The sequence below is a fragment of the Bactrocera oleae genome, chromosome 3 (genome assembly GCF_042242935.1).
Source record: "Bactrocera oleae isolate idBacOlea1 chromosome 3, idBacOlea1, whole genome shotgun sequence".
Classification (NCBI taxonomy): domain Eukaryota; kingdom Metazoa; phylum Arthropoda; class Insecta; order Diptera; family Tephritidae; genus Bactrocera; species Bactrocera oleae.
Window position 1 is genome coordinate 63,889,000 of NC_091537.1, and position 23,299 is coordinate 63,912,298.

At 32.9% G+C, this 23,299-nt stretch overlaps 1 protein-coding gene and 1 long non-coding RNA gene across 3 annotated transcripts in view; one reads left to right on the forward strand and one right to left on the reverse strand.

Annotated features, from left to right (window-relative positions):
- Nucleotides 1-2,275: 2,275 nt before the first annotated feature.
- bib (big brain) overlaps nt 2,276-23,299 on the reverse strand; it is a 44,554-nt gene continuing 23,530 nt past the window's right edge. For both annotated transcript variants that reach the window (XM_014238164.3, XM_036373168.2), the window contains exons 4-5: nt 4,992-5,199; nt 2,276-4,318 (exon numbers count right to left, since the gene is read on the reverse strand). In XM_014238164.3, coding sequence (XP_014093639.1) covers nt 2,918-4,318; nt 4,992-5,199 — 1,609 coding nt within the window. In that variant the 3' untranslated portion in view covers nt 2,276-2,917. The remainder of the gene's footprint in view (nt 4,319-4,991; nt 5,200-23,299) is intronic.
- Nucleotides 6,304-8,849, forward strand: LOC118682960 (uncharacterized). Its single transcript, XR_004978753.2, has 4 exons — nt 6,304-6,486; nt 6,542-6,569; nt 8,604-8,663; nt 8,761-8,849. It is a non-coding gene; the product is annotated as an uncharacterized lncRNA (long non-coding RNA).

Below are 23,299 nucleotides of genomic sequence, written 5' to 3' on the forward strand. Positions count from 1 at the left end.
GCCCTTTTAATGCTTTTGATTTTAATTCAAATTTTTTTTGCAATTTTGATACAATGTTGTATTCAACTAAATAAATATTTGTTTTTGTAAAATTCCAAAAATGTTTTGAAAAGTAACGATCCTTATTACAGTTAATTCGTAAAATCGAAAAATGCTTAAAACCCAATAATTTTTTTACCTATAATAAAACTATCTTTTTTAATAAATAACCTACTACATTCGGTTCAAAATATTTATGTGTCTAATTTAATTCAACGACAGCAAAATGGGAAAATTTTACTTTTTAGAAAAAAAAATTTCAATTTACCTCTGTTTTTTTAACGATTTCCAAGCATTTTTGTGTTACTATTTTTGAAAATCCCTTAGTAAACAAAAATTTAATGAAGTATTAATTTACGGTCTAAGGTGCTGAAAATTTCCAATTACTCGAAGCAATTGCGCAAGCTAAAAATATTAACCTTTCTTTGGTGGCCTCGGGTTAATTTCTGGTGCAGATGTTTCTTCAGAAAGAACGTATATTTTTCGGATAGCGATTTCCAAAAATTAACGTTTTCATCTGTATTCAAAATTGCTTCGTCGGAAAGTTTATTATTTTTTGTTACGTTCTCTAGCGTGTTTATAATTGGCTCCACACTACCTACGTTAGATGACAATTTTAAGTCTCATTGTTTTTGTAGTACAAGCCGATGACTTGTAAACTACATATTTCGTGGATATATTCTTTACCGAAATCCCTTTGGTGGAATCGTCCAAAATGTTTTTTTGTATGTGTTTTTGTAGAAATTTTTTTAATGAATTGTTTTACTTTTAACATAATTGAGATATAAAAAATTTTTTTGGGCATTTTTTTAATAGTTTTTAACAGTAACGTTATATGGGGGGTGGGCGTTGTTATCAGTCGATTTCACCCATCTTCACACTGTCAATAGAGGTACTAAAAACATTTTTTCTCTTAAAATTTTACACTGCGGATTCCTCTCCCTAATGTGATCCTGTGTATCAAATAACAGTCTTGTATGTTATTGTGGAGCTTAGTTATGGCAATTTATTTGTTTTTGATTAATGGCGTTTTGTGGGCGTGGCAGTAGTCCGATTACGCCCATCTGCAATACCAACCGTCTTACGGTACCAAGAAACATGTGTACCAAGTTTCATCAAGATTTTACCAAATTTTTACTCAAGTTACAGTTTGCACAGACGGACGGACGGACAGACAGTCACTCGGATTTCAACTCGTCTCTTCATCCTGATCATTTATATATATATAACCCTATATCTAACTCGATTAGTTTTAGGTGATACAAACAACCGTTAGGTGAACAAAACTATTATACTCTGTAGTAACAAGTTGCAAGAGTATAAAAATATTATACAACTGTAAATTTCGGTCAACTTTCGGTGATGGTATGGGCTTCTATTGAAAGACTTGGAGACCTCGTTATATTGGTAGACATACATATGTATGCTACGCCAAATCTGAGCATTTTAAGTTCATATTTACGTAATACACAAACCACTTATCTTAAGAACTTTGCTGCTTTAGAACTGCAACAACGTACTAATCGCACAACATAAGACTTAAATTCGATTATAATAGTTTAGAGAAAAAAAATATAATATATATAACCCTTTATCTAACTCCATTAGTTTTAGGTGATACAAACAACCGTTAGGTGAACAAAACTATTATACTCTGTAGCAAAAAAATAAAAGGAATATATAAAAAGATCACAGTAATCCACTTGATGCACCAGTGGAGTCGCATATGAAATTTGGATTGCATTTACTTGTATGTTTGTATACATGCTTACTTTACAGATTTATATCACATTATCGACTGCATAAAGACGCATTTGGGTGTTAAATTGCGTTTGTTACGTTTTGCAAATTTTCTTAAAATATCTTGATTTTTTCCATAAACTCGATAATTATGACATTTTTTGTTTTATTCTTATGTTTTCCCCTATAGAAATAACGCTAAATTAAATCGTAACAATAATTTTCTTAACTTACATTTCAAATCTGTCAGCAAAATCCTCTTGCTTTGTTTCTGATAACAAAACCGATAAAATTGGTTTCAGTGACACCCAATACCGATACAATTTCTGTTTCGAACGTCAAACCAATAATATCTGATTTCATAACACCTACTACATTTTTTTATCGGTTTCAATTCTGATTCCGACAACTATCCGATTCTACAATACTCCTGTATCAATTTACAAGTAGCTTTATTTACGGTACATACAAGCCTGTTCATAGAAATAATAGTAAATATGGGATTTATATTTGCATTTTATTGACGAATTCCGGTTGTAGATTTACAAAAGTCCATATACATACATACATAAAAATAATATAAATATACATATGTTTGTATGTACATTAGTAAACGTTTATTAAGTATATGTATATCTTTGTATTATTTTATTATAAACTTACAGCCAATAATTCATTCCTACACTACTGAAATTGTTGTACTTCTATTGTTAATAATATAAAAAAAAATTAACATACATGTACTTTCATACAAAATTATTTATATAACTATTAATTAGCTTACTACAAACTGAAGCAATATCAATAAAAATATATTTTTGAACTCAACTAAGTCTAAATGTAATGTATTTTTCATAAAGGCTTTAAATTAAAGTTATTTCAAATTGCGAAATAAAACTAGAGTTAATAACTATTGTAGATACGTATAAAAAATAAATCTCGAACAATTTAAAACAGTTCAGGCAATATGCCTCATATTGAAACTCACGACTGTACAGTCGTATTTTTAAAAATGCGTAATTCGCAAACCCATATATATACATATATTCCGAATATATTTACATATAAGTCTCGAGCATTTAACCTATACACTTCCAATTAGATAATCATTGTCGTTGGCTACGCGCAAGCTCCTATTTCAATTGGTCCGCATTGGTAACATACCATAATGTTGTTGTTGTTGTTGGGAAGGTTGATGTTGCTGAGTGAGGATTTGTTGTTGTTGCGATTGCTGTTGTTGTTGTGATGGAGGTTGCTGCTGAGGTTGTTGTTGCGTCGTCTGTTGAGGTGGTGGTGGCATACCTTGACCGGAACTCGCAGTATATGTGACTACACCGGTCGCTATTTGCGGCGGCTGAGACACGACAACTGGTGCTGTTACTTTGCGCTCCGACTGCGTACGAATGGATGGTGGAGCAACGACTTGGGAATGACTCGATGTCATCGGTGGGGGTGGGGCATACATGAGAATCGGTTCGCCAGAATTTGGATTACGTGCTGGTGGGGTTACTGCTGAACCATGATATGATCCATATGAACTGTCATCCGATTGTGCCGATTGGCCACGGTTCCGATGCATGGCCATGCCGTACGCCGACTCAGGCCGACGATCGTATTTAAGATTACCATCGAGTGGATTTGGGTTATGACGTGTACCATATACAGGCTGAAAGCCCTGTTGACCATCTTGATTTGTGGGTTGTGGTGGTTGGTGAAGTTGTGATTGTTGTGCTGGTTGATGTTGATGGTGATGTTGTTGATGATGTTGTTGTTGCTGATGATGTTGCAGCTGTTGTTGTGACTGTTGCTGATGAGATTGTTGATGTTGCTGTTGTTGATGCTGTTGCTGATGAGATTGTTGATGTTGCCTTGTTGATCCCCTTATACCGTATATGCTCTCTGAACGTTGCTGTAACTGATTCTGTACATTCTGATTTTGTAAATGCGATGACTGAGCTTGTGTTTGGGTCTGTGTCATACGCATGCCGTATAAGCTTTGTGCCGGTACTAATGGCCCCGGACGAGGTACAATCTCCCGATTAATAGCTGTGTTACTCTTGGTGTATACAGACTGTGAACGATTTAGGTTTGTACGTGTGAGTGTGGGTGAGCGACAGTACAGGGAACGTGTGCCACCATACAATGGCTCTGACTGATCAAATTTATTAAGAGGAGGTGCTGTATACAAATTCTGGCAATAGTTTGCTCCACCTGGAATAGTACCAGTGTTACTTGGGATCGCCGTTTTTGTACTCGCTTGTCCGCGTGGATATGTACTCTGAGGGTATTTAGCAGGCATGTGTGACTTTTCAACGTCTAAATCGAAGTTAAGTTCATCTTCGGAATGTATGGAGGAAGAGTCGTTATCAACATTTGGTTTGTGAGCACGTGAGTTTCGGCGCGTACTGAAAACATATTCGAATAGCAAGCCGGATGCAATGCCGCCGACAAGTGGGCCAAACCAATAGACCCAATGATTATCCCACTTATTAAGTACAAAAGATGGGCCTAACGAACGAGCCGGATTTAAGTAAGGCATCTGCAATAAAAAAGCATACAATTGTAATTAGACGCTTTTCACAGATTTTAAAATATTAACATATGTTATACCTAATGGACTACCTTGTTCATCCTGTCACATTTTTGGAATCCTATTTTTAATAGGTACATTTTTTTGCTACTACAAATATCACAACCGAATACACACATATATTCTCTCTCTATATATATGTATATATATATATATAAATATATATATAAGTGTGTGTATAATATACACCTAATAACATACACATGAGGATGTCATGGGTACTTTCAAGATTCCTAAATAGTCATTGATTTCCTACCTCTTCTTTGTTTCTTTATACCGACTACATTCGCATTAGAAGTTCCGAAACGACAGGTGTTTCCTACAATGTTTTGAACATACCTACCACATACATATACATACATATGTATGAGTGAATTTTGTACACACCTAAATACGCGCCTAAAAAAGTTACATTCATAGCGTATCCATGGGTACGTAGAACGAATCGAGTTTCATTGCTACCTTAATTAATAATAGGAACTAGTTTTTGGAACTAATTTTTAGATATCGCAAAGACCGAGGTCTTAATATGTCATACATATGCAATTTAACGCTCGTGTATACGTAAATACTTACCTCGTTATATGTATGTAGTACTACTAGGCATATAAAATCTACTTACAGAAACAAAACTGCAAGCACTATACGCAGACCCCACTGTAGTGGCCGAGTTGCCCATAAAACGCTTCATGGAGTCGGTTGAAACAAAATAAGTGAGTACAACGACAAAAGTCAGGCTAAACTCCACACCAAATCGTTCCCAGGCGGCCAATGACGCGCTGTGAGATATTGCTGCTTGTAGATTTCCCTGATATCCAGGTACGGTAACACTAAAAGTAGAAGGAAATGAAAATAGAATTAACTTAGATTTGTCATTTAATAAAAAATGGTTATTACTTAATCTTATAAAAGTATTTGCCAGTAAATGGCAGTAAATGCAATACATATATAAAGGTATTTCTTCTGTGCCTGTGTAGGTCACTAAACTGCTCCTAAACGGCTGGACCGATTTTCATGGAATTATTATTATATATTATTAGTATATTCAGGTGGATGCGAGAATGGTACAATATAATTTTAGTTGTTTATTTGAATATAATAATTTAAAATTTATACATTGTTGTTGATCAAGAAATGTTTTATATTCGATTCAGCAGACTACGCTACGATCGCAGAATCGGATGATCAATAATATTCCATTTTAATTCCAGTTTGTATTGACAGCTGCTGCTGCGATCACATTCAGGAAAATATTTCGGAATATCGTTATGGTTGTGTTACAAAAAATCGTGTTATAAATTAAATATTACTTTAGGATTAAATTAGTGCTAGAAAAATTTTGAAGAGTGAATAAAAAACTATCGTTTGTATATTTAGTGTGTAATTGAAGGAAGTATTTTATATAATTTTCTATAAATTTTTCACGTCCGTTGATTAAAGTGCCCTGGAGGCGGTTAAATAATTATGTTAAGCATTGCATATGTGCACTCACATAGTCCGGTTGTCATGTCATCATCGAAAGACAATTTGCTTATATTAGGGTCTGCTGCAGTTTTATTGGAAAAAAGAACGCAAATAGGAAAAATGTCAATAGAAAAACAAAGACACAGTAATGCGAGAACGCTTAGATATTTAACTAAAGTAACTTAATCTTATAATCACTATTATACGGTCAGTAACTCATAAATTAATGATTTTAAACAATTAAAAGTTCATTAAATTTTAACATGACTCAAAAAAAAATTTTATATTAAAAAAATAAAACAAATCTAAAACATTTAAATAATATAAAAATAAAGATTTATGGAAACTTCTCGTCTTTTAATTACATTTTAGCTTTTTGACTAATATATAATCATAATTTTTTTTCATCCGCGACTTGTTCTTTTTTCAAATGTCACTATGCAAATAATATTTTGCTTGTCAAACATGAGTGAACACGATCAAACTTGCTGCCGTCAAATAGAAATATCAAAATTTTTTGATTTTCATTATACAGACAAAAGCCGACGACATAAATATACTTAAAGCGTTTGATGGAATTATTTGATCGTACCCAGAGCACTTAACCACCGCTCTAACGGTATAATCAGAAAAATAAAATAATAATAGAACAAGTAAGAAAGGCCTAAAGCCAATTCAAATACAACATTAACGTGTGATATTTTATAGTGAAATAACCAAGTGCAGAACACAAATGGTATGCCACAATGAACGATTTGCTTTCAGTGGTTCTCTCTAATAAAATCGGCGACGGTTGCTTGGCAAAGCGTAAAAACATGAGAGTTGCCCAACATTTTGCTTGGCTTCGCGTCGAAAACTTTTTATGTTAACGTACTCATATAAAAGCGTACATCGAACTTGTCGTTAAAACAAATATCTGACGCAAAGCGAAGCAAAAGTTTTATATGAATTGGCCATAAGTTCGCCGAACATTTTATATCCACGCAATTTGCAAGCTTGGAATAGGAAATACCTCAGATGTTAGCAAAACTTTATATTAAACAAGTAAGGAAGGGCTAAGTTCGGGTGTAACCGAACTTTTTATACTCTCATAACTTGCAAGTATTCTTTCAGAATTTCAAGAATATATCTGACAGATTGACCGATATTTTCTGTAAAAAGTTCGCAATAGCAACTGGCTTCCACATATTCGGTATCATTGGGCTTGAACAGTTGTAGTCTGATTTTGACATGTTTTGGTCATAAGGTGACACACCTTAAACGTACTATTCGTGCAAAGGTTTATCCCGATACATTCATTGGTGATTGATTTGTGTCCTGAAAAATAAAAGAATCATATGAAATTTAAAATGAAGTTAGTTACACTGTAATATAGGAATGTTAGGATAATGTGATGTACTGGATTTGGTTGAAATTGGTCGTTGATAATTTATATATGCATAACCGTATATCTATCTCGATTAGTTTTAGGCGATACAAAAACCATTAGGTGAACAAAAAAAGTGTAAAAAATAAAGAAATAACTGCTTTTAGGGACTGTGTTAAAAAGTTTGAAGAAGCATAAAGGATAAAGCATAAAGTAAGGGGATATAGAGTAGTATAGTTGTATATACAAAATAATTGGGAAAGATTAGTATTTTTATAATTTATGCAGCTTTAGCTTTTTCCATCAAGCTTTGATTTTTTTTGTGTAAAGGTTTACAATTACTAACTCCTTATTTGATTAAGTTTTAACATTAGTAGAAAACGGACGTCATTTAACAAAATGTTGTCCTGTTTGTATATTTGAGGAAATTTATTGAATAACAGCGCCAGAAATCATTAAAACTCACAATGGCAACATAAAAATATAAAATAACCAAATAAACATGCACATAAATACAAGCATACCCACAAAAATGCCAGCGTATAAAGTATGATACATTCACAAACAAGAAATAAATATTTGAATGTACGGAGAACCATTTGAATGCAAAAACAAAACATCCCAAGGTAATCGTTACTGAGCCCAACGCTGACTCTTGCGATCTACTTGTACGACACATCGGTCATACGTTGGTTGCATTTTTCTCACGGTCAAGCAGATTTACAGCAAAGGCCTGAGAACCATTTAGGTGTCTGTCCATTTTGTTGGTAGCAAGAGAGCTGCGCATGAATCTCAAGTGAACCAAGGATGTAAAATTACCAAAGAACACACAATCACAAATATTGCAATGATGGTACGAAAACGTTTCAAGATCCAAAAGCTGTTCACTTGTATTCCAATAGAAGATGGATTCTTAAATTTTATTTTTATTTTTTATATGTGCTTTTTTCAACTTTTCACAAATTTGACTTTCGGTATTACTTTGTGAAGCAACTGCAAAAAGCTTAAATTCTAGCTGTATTGGGTTTCTGGTTGTTTCTTTTTTTGACAAGGTATCAAGTTTTCAGTAATTATAGTGCAAACCTATCTTCATCGGTTTCATCAGCACCAATATATTTGAACCGTGTGTATGAATGTAAGATTATCTGGGAATTCGTTGTCATGAATACTTTGCATCACTATTTGGGCCTGCGGATGTGCATCATATGATATACAAGATTATACCTTTAAAAAACCAATAAGCCAATATGTAAATGTAGTACATGTGAAGCATAACCTGAGCTTTCATATATATTGAAGTTTTTTACTGTCCTATTACCTGTCTTATTAATAAATCACAATATTATGATGGACGGTTCACGATGAATTGCTAAATAATCGTTCGTTGTCTGTTCTGTTTTGTAGTTTGAAATAAAGCAGACTCTACTTTGGTGAACATTGACAATTTATCAACTTATTCTGGGGGTAAGAAAAATGGAATCGCATTTCTCTCTGTCAGGATTTATTAAACATTATTTGACTATGTAAAAGAAATTATATTGACATTTTAATATTTAAACAGATATAACTGGGCCAATCTTGGGAATCACCTTTTTCCAGAGAAGAATGTACGTACAAGTATGTTTATCGCTTTATATAAATTTTTCGCAAAATGAAGTTACTAGGCTGGTTTAAGGTTTAATTGTTTTCCAAAAAAAATGTACATTAAATTGTTTATAATACTAATATTATATTATTGTTAATAATATTACAGTGAAACTACAGTTTTGTATGTAAATTCGAGACGCGATGGAACTAAATATTGAAAAAAATCAAAATCGATTTTGATTAAAAATGTATTATTTATTTATACTTATATAAAAAATTTAGTATTTTCAAAGATTCGGTGAATTTACAATGGTTGCTAGCATTTTTGCTCCAACACTCTTTTTGAACTTTTTATTCAAAACCAAGAAAATTTTCTTCAATTTTGTTTCGACATTTTATAATAATAATAATAATAACCCAACGATTACCCTCCTCCCGCCCAACCGACGCGAGGGTCGCAATCCGCATACGTGCGGAATTAGCCGAGTCAGAAAAGGCAAGAGAGTTTTTTAAGTGTGGAGATCTAAAACTGCTCAGCTACAGAAACAAAAATTTCAACAGCTAAGATCTAAAGTTACAATATAATAAATTGTTACATTTTCATTTTTTAAGAGAAAGCAATAAAGTCTTTTTAATTTTGAAAAGTGAGTCAGATAAGTCAAATGTGCTGGAATGAGAATTAAAATCATGACATATACGGCGGAATGGCTCGTTTAGTTCAAAATTTGATCTACAGGATTTTAGCAGTAAAGGTCTAAACTGCCTCGAAAGGCGAACCGGGATATTAAATTTAATTTCAGACAGGAGAAAAGAACTGCAAACAGTTCCATTCAAAAGTTTCACTAAGAATGTTATGCCAAGCATTTCCCTACGACTAGAAAGTGTAGGTAGATTAATAAGTTTTAAGCGACTAGTGTATAGGTAGACTTACCCTAGAATCCCATCGGAAATGCGCTAAGGCGAAAAGTAAAAATTGTTTTTGAACAGACTCTAACTTGTCAGAATAGATTTGGTAGCTAGGGTTCCATACCACAGAGCCATATTCCAATATAGGTCTAACCAAAGTTGTATAAAGTGTTTTAGTAATATACGGATCTCTAAATTCTTTAGACCAACGTTTAACAAAACTGAGGACAGCTTTTGCTTTCAAGACCATGGTATCAATATGAAGACTGAAATTAAGCTTAGGGTCCATATTAACTCCCAAATCAACATAGTTTAAAACTTGCTCTAGAATATGGTGTTTTATTACATAAGAAGAGGGGTGCAAAGATCTACGGGAAAAGCACATCGTCTTACATTTATTGAGATTCAATGGCAAATCATTTCTATCACACCATGCAACCAAATTGTTTAAGTCTGTTTGCAACAGACACCTTTCCTCAGTTGAAGTGTATGATTTACAAAGCTTTACATCGTCAGCGTATAATAAAATTTTTGAGAATTCTATTACTGAAGAGATATCGTTAATAAACAACAAGAACAGAATCGGGCCAAGATAACTACCTTGCGGAACACCAGAAGAAACATTAATTGTATCTGAAGGTGTATCCTCAAATATCACTCGTTGTGTTCTATTATAAAGATAGGAAGATACCCATTGAAGGAATCTTGGCTGAAAGCCCAGCAGATCAAGTTTATGTATGAGAATCGAGATATTTACTTTATCGAAAGCTTTGCTAAAGTCTGTGTATATAACATCCGTATGCTTATGTTCCCTAAAACCCAATGATACATGGTTTACAAATTCAAGTAAGTTTGTTATAGTCGAGTTCCCTTTACGAAATCCATGCTGAGATGAGGAAATTAACGGAGAAATCGAAAAGGTTATATGGTCAGTGATGATAGCTTCAAAAAGTTTAGGTATAACTGATAGTTTTGCGATACCTCTATAGTTTTCAATGTTGGATCTAAATCCACTTTTATGCAAAGGGATCATAAATGGCTGTTTCCATACCGTGTTTAAGAGAGGAATTAAATATCCCTGTCAAAGGCAAGTAAATATATTTGGCACTATTTTTTAGGAAGCATGAGGGTATCATGTCTGGGCCATAACTAAAAGATGGTTTTAACTTATTTAAATTAAAAAGGACGTCTTCTTCAGAAATAATTGGAGCGTTAATTAAAGTATTCGAACACAGCACTTGCTGATAAGAAAAAGTTTTGGAAGAATTATTACAGTAGTTTGACTTGAAAAATTCTGCAAACATATTGGATATAATATCATTGTCACTTGAAATGATAGATTTGTATTTCATTGCGGACGGAAATTTGGAAATCCTGCGTTTGGAGTTGACGAAATCATAAAACGATTTTGGATTACTTACAATATTTTTTTTTTACTTTATTTAAGTAATTATTATAACATTTTTTGTTTAGGTCAAAATATTGTCGACGCAATAGAAAATATTTAGAATAGTCGACAAGTGAACCGGTTTTTTTAAAATGTTTAAAGGCTCGAGTTTTTCTGTTTTTCAATTTATATAACTCTTTCGAAAACCACGGACTTATACTTTTGCTTTTATTAACAATTACTATTGGAACATACTTTTCAAATAATTTCATAATAATGTTATTAAAATGAGAGACACTCAATTCAATGTCACCATTATAATTAGGCCATGTTATTGTAGAAAGATCTGTATTTAATTTTTTTAAATTAGCTTTTGCAAAGTTAAACAGAGTACAGAAGCACGAAGTTTGATGATTATTATCCCGTACAATGCCTGAGATTTCGGCAGATATTTCCAAAGCAGGATGATATGAGTCCTCTGGTAGAACAAGAGGATTACTCTGAATAACGGAACACTTGCAGAGGTATCAACGTATACTAAATCTGAGCATTTACCAAATTTATTCGGAATCAAATTAATTTGGTTCAGACCCAACTCGGACATTTTTTCGAAAAACTCATTAAAACATGACCGATTGCAAATCGGCACGATATAGTCATCGAAAGGTTTCCACGAAGCACACGGTAATTTGAAATCACCTAATACAATTATTGAATCTGCATTATTTGCCATCGAGGTAGCACTATTTATTAAAGAAGCATGCTGCATGTATACAGATAAGTCCGAATGGGGTGGTATATAAGATAGGGTTAAATAAATAAAGCAACTATTAACGTATACTCTAATACATTTAAATTCAAATGAGTTGGTATTATAAAATGCAAAACAATTTTTTAACATATTTCTTTCAAAAACTGGATTTATTTCCATCAATCAATATGGATCATGATCCAAATATTCCAATTTATATTGAACTTGTGACAGGCGCCATAAGGTCCCTTCGTCTTTCCTCATCGTCCCCTCGGCTACAAAAACTCTACGGTTTGGGCGACAAAAGAGTCCGTGTGTGAACGCAGTTTAAGTAAACAATTGAAAAGGTGTAAACTCCTATCATCTTGAAAAAAAAGATTATATGTATGTAAGTATATATGTACATATATGAGCTTATAAAAAGAAACAAGTCGTTCTAACCACACATTTCATAACAACATATTGTCCAATTAATAAAAGAGAAGAGCCAAAAAAACATAATGATATAATGTCGTGAAAAACGTTGACCTAAAAATCTGCAATTTGTGTTGTGAAAGCAACACTTCAACCCTTTCGCGGTTTTAGATCGCATATAATAATGGTGTTTTCAGTGGTTTTTACCAAAAATTTTTAGTAATTGGTTTTATTTGCAATTGAAGTAGTATTCAACTGCGATCCCTTTCCAAAATGCAACTCTTTGAATCCTTCACTTTTTATACCCTCAACAGGGTATACAAAGTTTTCCACGAAGTTTTAAACATCAAGAATGATACCTATAAAATAGTTATATACATAAATGATCAGCAATGAGCTGAATTGATACATGCCATACAAATTGAAGAATCGGAATCAAGTTCTTGTAAGGAGCCTTTGTATTTGTGAAGGGTTGCACCGAAGCTAACGTTTTATTTTTTGTTTTTACAGTTCTTGCGGTCACGTTGTTAGTTACATTGAGTGTGAATTATGTCTGTATTTATGTATGGATGTGTGAAAGGGATGTTGCCGCAGACTGGCACACCAAATAAGATTTATCCTGTTATGTATGTTTGTACATTTGATAATGTTTTTCCACTCTATGTTGCTTTTTGGCAGGCCATGAAAGTTTTCCTAAGCAATGCGCACACGCGTTCAATTAAATGCAGCAAATAGTGCAAAAATAGAATCAAATTCATAAACACACGCAAGTAAGTAAAAACCCAATATGTTGTTTTAGTAGGGATGCCTGCATTTGAAGCAACCACCAAAGAGGTGAAAGCGGATAAGCCTTCTTTTTATACCCTGAACAGGGTATATTAAGTTTGCCACGATGTTTGTAACACCCAAAAGAAATGTCGGAGACCCTATAAAATGTATACATAAATGATCATCATGATGAGCCGAGTTGATTTAGCCATGTCCTCTGTCTATCCGCCTGTTTGTCTGTATATACGCAAACTAGTCTCTCAGTTTTTGAGATATCGATCTTGAATTTAGGATGTGGTAATAAGCTACTTATTTGTCGGAATGACCGATATCGGACCACTATTGCATATAGTTGCCATACAAACTGAACAACCGGAATCAAATTATTGTATGGAAAACTTTTTCATTTGACGAGATATCTTCACGAAATTTGGAACGGATCTAAGATAATAATGGAATCTCCGAAGAATTTTGACAAACTGAACGATCGGAATCAAGTGTTTGCATGGAAAGCATGGAACGGATCGTTATCTAAGATAATAATGGAATTTCCAAAGAAGTTATTCGGATCGGATCAGTATAGCATATAGCTGCTGTACAAGCTGAACGATCTGAATCAAGTTTATCTAAGCAACCTGATGAATTTGTGAAAGGTATTATAGCTTCGCTGCAACCGAAGTTAACGTTTGTGATTATGGTATTGTCAAGAGCAATTCGCAAACTACCAGGGCGCACTCGTCCTATGTATTCGATGCACGCTCACTCAGCGGCAAGTGTTTATTATCTTAAGTTGGCTGGTTCTTGGGACAAAATAGAAGAGCAGCAACAATGTTTACTTAATTGTTGACAGCAATGTGGAAAGAAAAAAATGTATGCATTCGTACTTACTTATATCCGAAGTATAAACTTACAGAAAAGCTTAATTTGTAGCTAGTCTTAAATGGATTATTGACTTCATTCAATATGTTTATTGAGGTTAAGTGATATTTTCGCATGGTCCATTAGTCGTTCGGAGGCGGCTTAAAACTTAAACAAACCACACCCTAAATAGTAGTTATATTAACTACACCATATGCCTACAAATCAAATTGTGATTTGTTATTTGTGAATTATATCCATTAAATTAGCATGTTATTAATAATTGTTTTGCGTACGAAAAGCTCGAATCGGACCACCATTTAATTCAGGGATATTATGGTACAAAAAACACACTCCCAAACTATATCAGTAAAAGTTTTAATGAGTTTGAAGTACATACATACATATATTTGTACGTGCGGACTATGTGTATATGAATGTTTGAAAGTACCTAAGTCTGAAATAATATTGTCTGCCAAATAGGGAAATAGTGCAATAACAAATTAACGGGTGATCCAAGTAGAGGTACTATTTTCAATAGCCTTTTTTTGACAGACCGCGCGTGAGTCGTGTTAAGCTGTCATGATATTTTTATTCAGTATTGTTTTGCTTTTCATCATGGAAAGACTGACGCCTGAAAAACGTTTACTAATCGTTCAACTTTATTACGAAAATTCACGTTCTGTAAAGAATGTGTTTTGCGCGCTTTGCTCAACTTATGGACCACATAATCGGCTTACTGCGCGTACTATTCGCAACACCATCACTCATAATGAGACGCAGCATTCATTATTGGATAATAATCGACCGCATAGACCACGTCCAGCACGCAGTGAAAAAAAATATATCGGCCGTAGCTGATAGTGTACACGAAGAAAGCTTGTGCAAGAACTGAAGCCGGTCAACCTTCCCAAGCGATATCGCTTCACTCCATTTCTGGCTCAATGGGTATGTAAACAAGCAAAATTGCAGCATTTTGGACGAAGATCAACCTGAAGAGATTCAAGAGCTGTTCCTCTAGAAAAAACAACGGTTTAGTGTGGTTTGTGAGCCGGTGGAATTATAGGTCCATATTTCTCTATAAATGAGGCCGGTGAGAACGTAACCGTCAACAGCGACCGTTATCGCGCCATTATAACCGACTATTTGATGCCTGTAATTGAAGCTCGTGATCTCGGCGACATTTGAATTCAACCAACAGATTTATTGAGAGAACACTTCGGTGAGCAGATAATTTCACGTTTTGGGCCGGTCGTTTGGCCACCAAGATCGCATGATATCACACCGTTAGACTTTTCCCTGTGGGGATATGTACATCTAAAATCTATGGACACTCCCGCTTCATTTCAGGCATTGGAACAAAACGTCACGCGATTAAAAAAATAAATGCCAAGCAATGTTGTTTCGAATGATAATAAACATTCCCCATCAAATTTGAACTTTCTGTATTTTTCTTTACAAAAGTAGGGAACCTCGAAATGGTTCATCATATATAAAACTGTTATATGTATGTACGTGCATACATATTCGAAAGCTACAGTACACATATTATAATAATATTATAAGTAATACGCATTCTCTGGTACACATGTAAATATATGTTCTTACTAGAGAGTACGAGGATTAAGGAAATTTAAATTTCAGTCATAAGTGCACTTACGTATTTTATTTGAATGTGTCAATTGTACACATACATGTGCATGTAAATACAAGAAACTTCTTTAATAAAACTCAGATTATGTTAATCCCAAAATCATTCATAAACGATTTTTTGTACATATGTATGTCATAACTATGCATCTTTAGTCGATGTTTAAATATTTTCATAGTAGCAATATCTGCAGCATTATTTTATGTATGTATTGACTTATGTACCATAAGTATGTTCATTCATATTCACTACTCAATAACAAGGATTACCTCTACTTATATAAGTACATATACATATGTATATTGGTACGTTTCTATTTTCTTTACGGACTTTTGGCGATAAGATATGTGAAATGAAAAAATACAACATCCGAAAATATAGTACTGTTCAGATCGGATCACTATTGAAAGTAGCTGCCATACAAACTAAGCGATCAAAACTAAGATAAAGTTGTTTTCATACCCTTTAATGCTGTAAGAAATGCACATTTGGAGGGTATTATGGCTTCGGTTCAGCGATTATTTCATTATTTATTAAAATTGAATTTACAGATAATTAACACAATTTTTTACATTCAACCATTTTGTAATCTAAAAATTGAGTTTTGAGCTTTACTAAACTCTAAGACAAAGTTGACTATGCCAAAAAAAAGTTTAACATTTACTATAATCGAACAATTTGGTATTGAGATTGATATGTTAGATATAATTTTAACAGATTATTCTGTTACTATTGTTTATCGTTTGCTCTCAGCATTGATGACGACGTGGGTTGCAGCTGATCTGACAGACATCCTTCTGTGAAATTTTCTACTTCTATAGCGAACGGACTCTATACACAAGATTTTTGCATTTTTGGTTTTAAAATGTGATTGAAAAAAATTACTTTCATGCAGATTTTTAAAAACTTTCATTGGGCTCTTTTACACGTGTAATACAAGCAAAATGATAAAAAGGTTACACATTTATAATTTTATAATATGAGTCTAATTAAATTTAGCTAAATACACGCATAGATAAATTATATTACAAATGTGAATCCTATGCCAGCATTTTTATAAATAAATGTACATTTGCTCAATTTAGCAGAAATTATTGTAAATTTTATGATTATTTCTTATTTAGAAAGTTTTAATCCCGAGGGAAAAGTAAACAAATGCAAATACATATATATATGTATTTATCTCTTGAGCATATACGAGAGATTAAAAAATAGTAAATAACCAAATAGTAAATGGAAATGAACTACTTGTCAGGAAAATAGTTCACAATTTCTCGTTTGATTGTATTTTATGGACTTTTTGAAAAAAAACCTCTTAATATTTCTCATATACTTTCAAAAATATATGTATACAAACAGACAGATTCGTAAAACATCCAATTAAATATACACCTTCAGAATGTTGTACCAACCACCTAATAAACACATACATATGTACATACATGCAAGGTGCGTTCCAAAGTAAACAGGACTTTAAAAAAAAACACAGAACAAATGGTTTTATCGGCAAAATCAATTAATTTTTTTCAAAATAGTCTCCTTCTGCTTTAATACAGCTTTTTGCACGGTCCAAAAGCATGTCGAACGAGTGTTTTAGCTGGTTGCCCGGTATGGCCGCCAGTATGTCGGTGCAAGCCTTTTGAATGGCCTCCAAAAATGGCCAAAAAATTTAATGTTGGCTCTTTGTTCGAAGCTCATTTTCGCATCGATGACAAAAACATACTGACACTTAAAACGCAATAACTTCACTTTCAATAGATGAAATGTCATGAAATTTTTACTGGAAGAAAAAATAGCAGATTCTAACGCACTAGTCGACATATAGATGGCGCTACTAGAGTTTATTTTGTTACTTTTTTACTGTTTGCTTTGGAACGCACCTTGTATATAGGAGTTGCAGAAAAAATAATTATTACACAAGTAAGTCCGCAATTAAACGAAATGTAAAAACCTGAAAGTATTTGACTTTTGCATATATTCCACTTCATTTATTTGAATATTGAAAGTTTTGGATTCATTGTGCATAATTTATGACATTTTTACTGTATACTATTCACTTGTTATGATGCAGCAACAACATCATAACTGTGTGTCATCATTGGCTGTTCTTAATTGAATATTGTGACTTCAAGGAAATGCTTAATGAATTATAAAAGTTTTTGAATATGAATATAAAGAGAACGAAACATGTTATAAACTGTGGAGTGTCGTAGGTGTCAATAACCCTGTATACACATATCCCTACATAAGTAAATAGCCGCATAAGTATGGTCCACGTTATTTTAGAGTCACTTCTATTCTGCTTCACTTTTTCTAATTCTTGTTTGGTTTTTGTTTTGCTTATTTTCTTCTCTTTTGTTCTAGTAGTAACTTTCCTTCAAGGAAATAATGTCATTTGTGTTGTTTACTCTATAGACTAATAATTAACGGTAAACTTTTCAATGTGATTGACTTTTATTCAGCCGTTATCACTTATTATATAAATATTACTAAAACGTTTTATGTTCTTATACAAACCCTTTGGTAGGTATATTTTAATCAACGATAAATCTTAAAGTAATCGATTTTGGATTTAATTTTTATACAGTAATGCAAATATACTGTCTATTAATACTCTGAACAGAATATAATAAGTTTGCCACGAACTTTGTAACACCAAGAAGGAAGCATCTTGGCGAACTGTTTTTGAGACATCGATCTGAAATTTCGCACCCTCTTTACCTCAAGAACCTGCTCATTTGTCAGAATTGCCGACATCGGATCATAATAGCATATAGCTGCCATACAAGCTGATCGATCTAAATCAAGTTCTTATAATAGTATAATTGTGAAATAATAATTTATAGGAAACATTTATTTTTGACAAAAAATCGCCCAATTAGAAAATAGTTTGTACTAGTAATTACTCGTTGCCACAAATTATGCAATGTATTCAGTCATAGGTATGAGTTTAAATTCATTGTTGAGAGTGTATACATCACACTTAGTTTGTTTTCTAAAATTACTTTAATGGATTTTAAGTTTTAAAGTTTAAACATACAAATAAAAAAAAAGAAATTTTTATTTTATTTAATTACAAAAACTTGATTCCGACCGTTCAATTTGTATGGCAGCTATATGATATAGTGATCTGATCTGAAAAATTTCGTCGGAGAATACATTGTTGCCTTAAACAATAACTCGTGCCTAATTTCGTGAAGATACCTCGTCAAATAAAAAATTATAAATTATTATAATTATTTATTAAGTTTTAATGCAGTATTTTTATTTTCTTTGATATTAATTCAAGTTACACTTTTTGAGCATGGTGACCGATAAGAAAATAAATTGTTTTCTTTTATTCAATAAATGATAATTTAATATTTTTATTATCTTGCAATACATGTAGTTTATTCAGGAATGTTTATCATTAAAACTATAGGTTTGTGGTAACTGAAATAAGAAACATAAGTTTGAGACTTGATATCCTCTAAATATCTGGAAAATACAATGGTAGTCCTATATTTTGTTGCGAATCATTATTCATTTTCAAATTCATCTTTTCCGAAAGAAAAGTTGTCAACCACTCTGATTTTAACAGCGAAGTTGATGGTGAAATCGCCAGTCAAGATAAGTTGAAATTTGTCACCATTGATAATCCGATTGAAATACATAATTTTAATTGTATAGTTCAATTTAATCGAGATACTGTTCCAAAAGTTGGGGTAGCTACTTACCAAAATAATAATAATTTTACTAATATTATGACTCCGAATATTGAATAATATTGTATTTTTTTATTAGATAAATTTTGATTAAATTCCACATTATTATTTGCTATTAAAAAAATGTATCTTAAATATTATAGGGAGTATACCCTGCTCTTCAATTGATTTTTTCCGCTTGAAATATGCAATAATACGCCTAAAAGTAACATTTTGTGCGTACTTTGTGATCGTTATAGGTTTATTTCCGTTACGGAATTTTTGATTCGGTAAAAAGCTTTTCAAGCAAGCACTTTATTTCGATCGTTTAGTTAATATGGCAGCTATTTGATAAAGTCAATCTATACAATTTCTTCTGAGATTACATTATTGCCTTAAATAATAATCCATGCTAAATTTCGCGAAGATACCTTGTCAAATAAAAAAGTGTCCGTACGAGAACTTGATTCCGATCGATGAGTGATGATAGATCTGATCTGAACAATTTCTTCGGAGAGTATATTGTTGTTTTAAACAATAACTCATGTCTAATTTTGTGAAGATACCTCGTAAAATGAATAAGTTTTCCATTGAAGCACTTTACTCCGATCGTTCAGTTAATACGGCTGCTATATGCTATAGTGATCCGATCTAACCAATTACTTTGGAGATTATATTGTTGCCTTAGGAAATAACTAACGCCAAATTTAGTGAAGATACCTCGTCAAATGAAAGAGTTTTCCATACAAGCACTTGATTACGATCGTTCAGTTTGTATGGCAGCTATATGCTAGAGTGCTCCGAAATCGTTTCGACAAATAAGCAGCTTCTTAGTGAGGAAAGGACAGGTGCAAAATTTCAGATCGACAGCTTAAAAACTGAAAAACTAGTTCGTATATATACAGACGGACGGACATGGCTAAATCAACTCAGTTAATCTTGCTGATCGTTTATGGCTATATTTTATAAGTTTTTCGATGTTTCTTTCTGGGTATTACAAACTTCGTCGGAAAATTAATATACCCTGTTTAGGATTTAATATGGCAATTTGCGATAGGGTAAATATGAAAAGGCAAAATCATATGTTATGTATGTAAACTCTTTAGTGTAAGTTTGTCACTGTAAATAATTTTTAATTTTTGTGAAAAATTTGATATAGGTATACACACATGCGGATATATGCACTGTATGCGTTTGTTGCAGATTAGAGAAGATATTGCATGTTACACGTTTGCCGTGACAGCAAGCCTTGTGTTGGAGGAAGCACAAACAGCAATAACTGACACACCCTTTGTCAATGGTTTATTTTGATTAATTGTGATGAGCACTCGGTAGTGGGCCTTATGGTTTTTATTCAATTAGAATTCTATTGTATAAATTGGCGGGATGAGTGTGTGTCTATCATGAGAGAGCTGGTTGTATGTATATATGAAATGATATAAAGATCGGTTTAATACAAGTACTTCAGACTGATTAATTGTTTGATGTACCAATTAATGTAGTGGTAGATTAATATATCAAAAGTTAAAAGTTTGCCAATTTACATATGTACATGTGTATGTATGTACATATTAAATGACATATTTCAGATTTAAAATTTGGATATGGTATTGCAAACTGCGCAGTATGCATGTTCAAAAAATTAAACCTAGCATCTTTGCCAAAATTGAAAGTTCGAAAAAGCATCACATTTGAAAAGTAGTTAAACATAAAATTACACCAAAACCAACTGTGGTAGCTAAAATGTCATTGTAAGTGATTTATGTTAAATATAATTTTAATATTATATTATTATACTCTTGCAACTGTCTTGCTATAGTATGAGAGGCCTTTATAGGAACCCCGTTCAAAATTAGCCGATGAGCGTGTCGCCGCCCACTTTTAGGTGAAATCACATATCTCGGGACCTTCTGGACCGATTTCAATCAAATTCAGTATACAACATTCTTCTGACTTTTCTATATTACAGTATTTTCAATTCCATCTAATTCTTTCACTTTCCAGTATGCAAAGCAGGCACCAATGAATGTATCGGGATAAAACTTTGCACGAGTAATGCCTTTAAAGTATGCCACCTTATGGCTAAAAATTGTCCAAATCGAACTGAAACGGTTCATGCCCCTAGGGACCGAATATGTGGACCCCAGTATCTAAAGTTGAATTTTTACCGAAAGTTTCGATCTATGTGTGAGATATATAATTGAAATCCCGATTCTTTCCTGATAACAGTATGTCTTTATGTCAAAAATATATTATGTGAGGTACCTTAATGAAAGCCTAGAAGCATTTTCTTAGTCTGTGGCATGATTGTAGTATGTGGTATTGGAAAAATTGATAAAATCGGGTCAATACTACCCCAAACTTCCATATAATACTTATAATGATTTTCGTTATTCTAATAAGTTTTATGCCGAATATGTCGATCCCTTCCATTTCTCTATCTATGTATGTATGTATATCTCATTTGAAGGTGTTTTTAATACAATTTTAGCTGCCGCGAACTAAATTATGGCAATAAAACTAAGTCTAAGTTTATGGCCTTCAGAACTTCTCGATAATAGTATGTCTGAGTGTCCAAAATGGGTTGAATCGGGTCCATATTTCCCTTAGCCCCCATATAATAGAGAGCGTATTTTCCTAATAACAGTGTATTTTTGTGCCTAAAATAATCGGGTGACAACTTGCCCTATAACTAATCACAGAATTTTCAAGCATCCGATTGATTTTACTCCATACATGTTGATAACGGTATGTGAGACTCAGGGACCATTTTATTCTATTAATAGTATGTTGTATTGGCAGAAATAGAAAAAATCAGGTAAATATTACCCCTATCTCTCATATACCTAACATAAGATTTTGAAACTTCCGGTTGGTCCTATGCCATATACATACGTAAGTAACTCACAACTTTATCGTAAAGTTTGACATTTTTGATGGTATACATACTCAGAACGTTTTTACATATGAGCGCTATGTGTGTTGTTCACAGTAACAAATGAAATAATTTCGCGAACCTTTTCGCGCGATAATTTTTTACAACTTTCGAGGTGGATTAACTCAGCAACAGTGCATCGATGAATTTAGTTAAATTTTTGACGATGAAGCTCCATCAGGGATCGGTGTTTATCGATGGTATGGTGAATTCAATCGAGGTCGTAGGTCCCTCCATGTCGAATTTCGTGAACCAGCATACATTCAATATTGCATGAACATTTGACTTAAAAAAAGTTTTCACGTTGGATCCCACACAATTTGTCAATCGTTTAAAATAAGGCTCGTGTCGATTGGTGGAGATGAGCCCCAAAAGAAAACAGCAGTCGTCAGTATGGGTATTTCAAGATGAGCCGAATCCAACAAACGTTGTTCGCACACGAAACAATTCCAATCAAATGGTTGCCTGTCTTTTTGGGAAAACTTTACATGTCCACTAAAACAACGCAGAACAGTAAATTCTGAGTGGTACACAATCATTTGTTTGCCAGTTGTCATTAGATGTACAAGTTTTCTTAAAAATTGTGTGGGAATATGAATGAAATAGGTCTAAACCTTATATCCCTAAAATAATGAATTTCGATCCTCTAGTTGACGTTTCCACATCAACTCATTATATAAAATTTTAGATTGTACAGTTGAATTTATATCCCATATATCAAACTGAAGTTGATTTCAATACAATTTTAGCTGACGCGAAAAAAGATATGGTAATAAAACTAAGTTAATCTGTGGCCTATAATATAAATTAATAAAATACCAAATTTGATTGTAATAAATTTACAATTTCGTCGAATAATGAATGTTGAATTGTTTCACAACATTTTTTAATATATTATATATTTACTAACACTTGAAGGAATTTTCCGTGCTTTAATCCTTGCAAGGTGAAAGAGTATAAAATATTTCGTTACAAACGAACTTAGCTCTTCCTTACTTGTTTGATATAAAGTTTTGCCAGCACGTGAAGGAATTTCCCGAGCTTTGATTCTTGCAAGTTACAAGAGTATAGCCCGAACTTAGCCCTTCCTTATTTTTCTTTATTTCATCTACCTATTATTTCGTTGTAGCAGCAGTAAAAAATCAATTTTTAATCTCTTA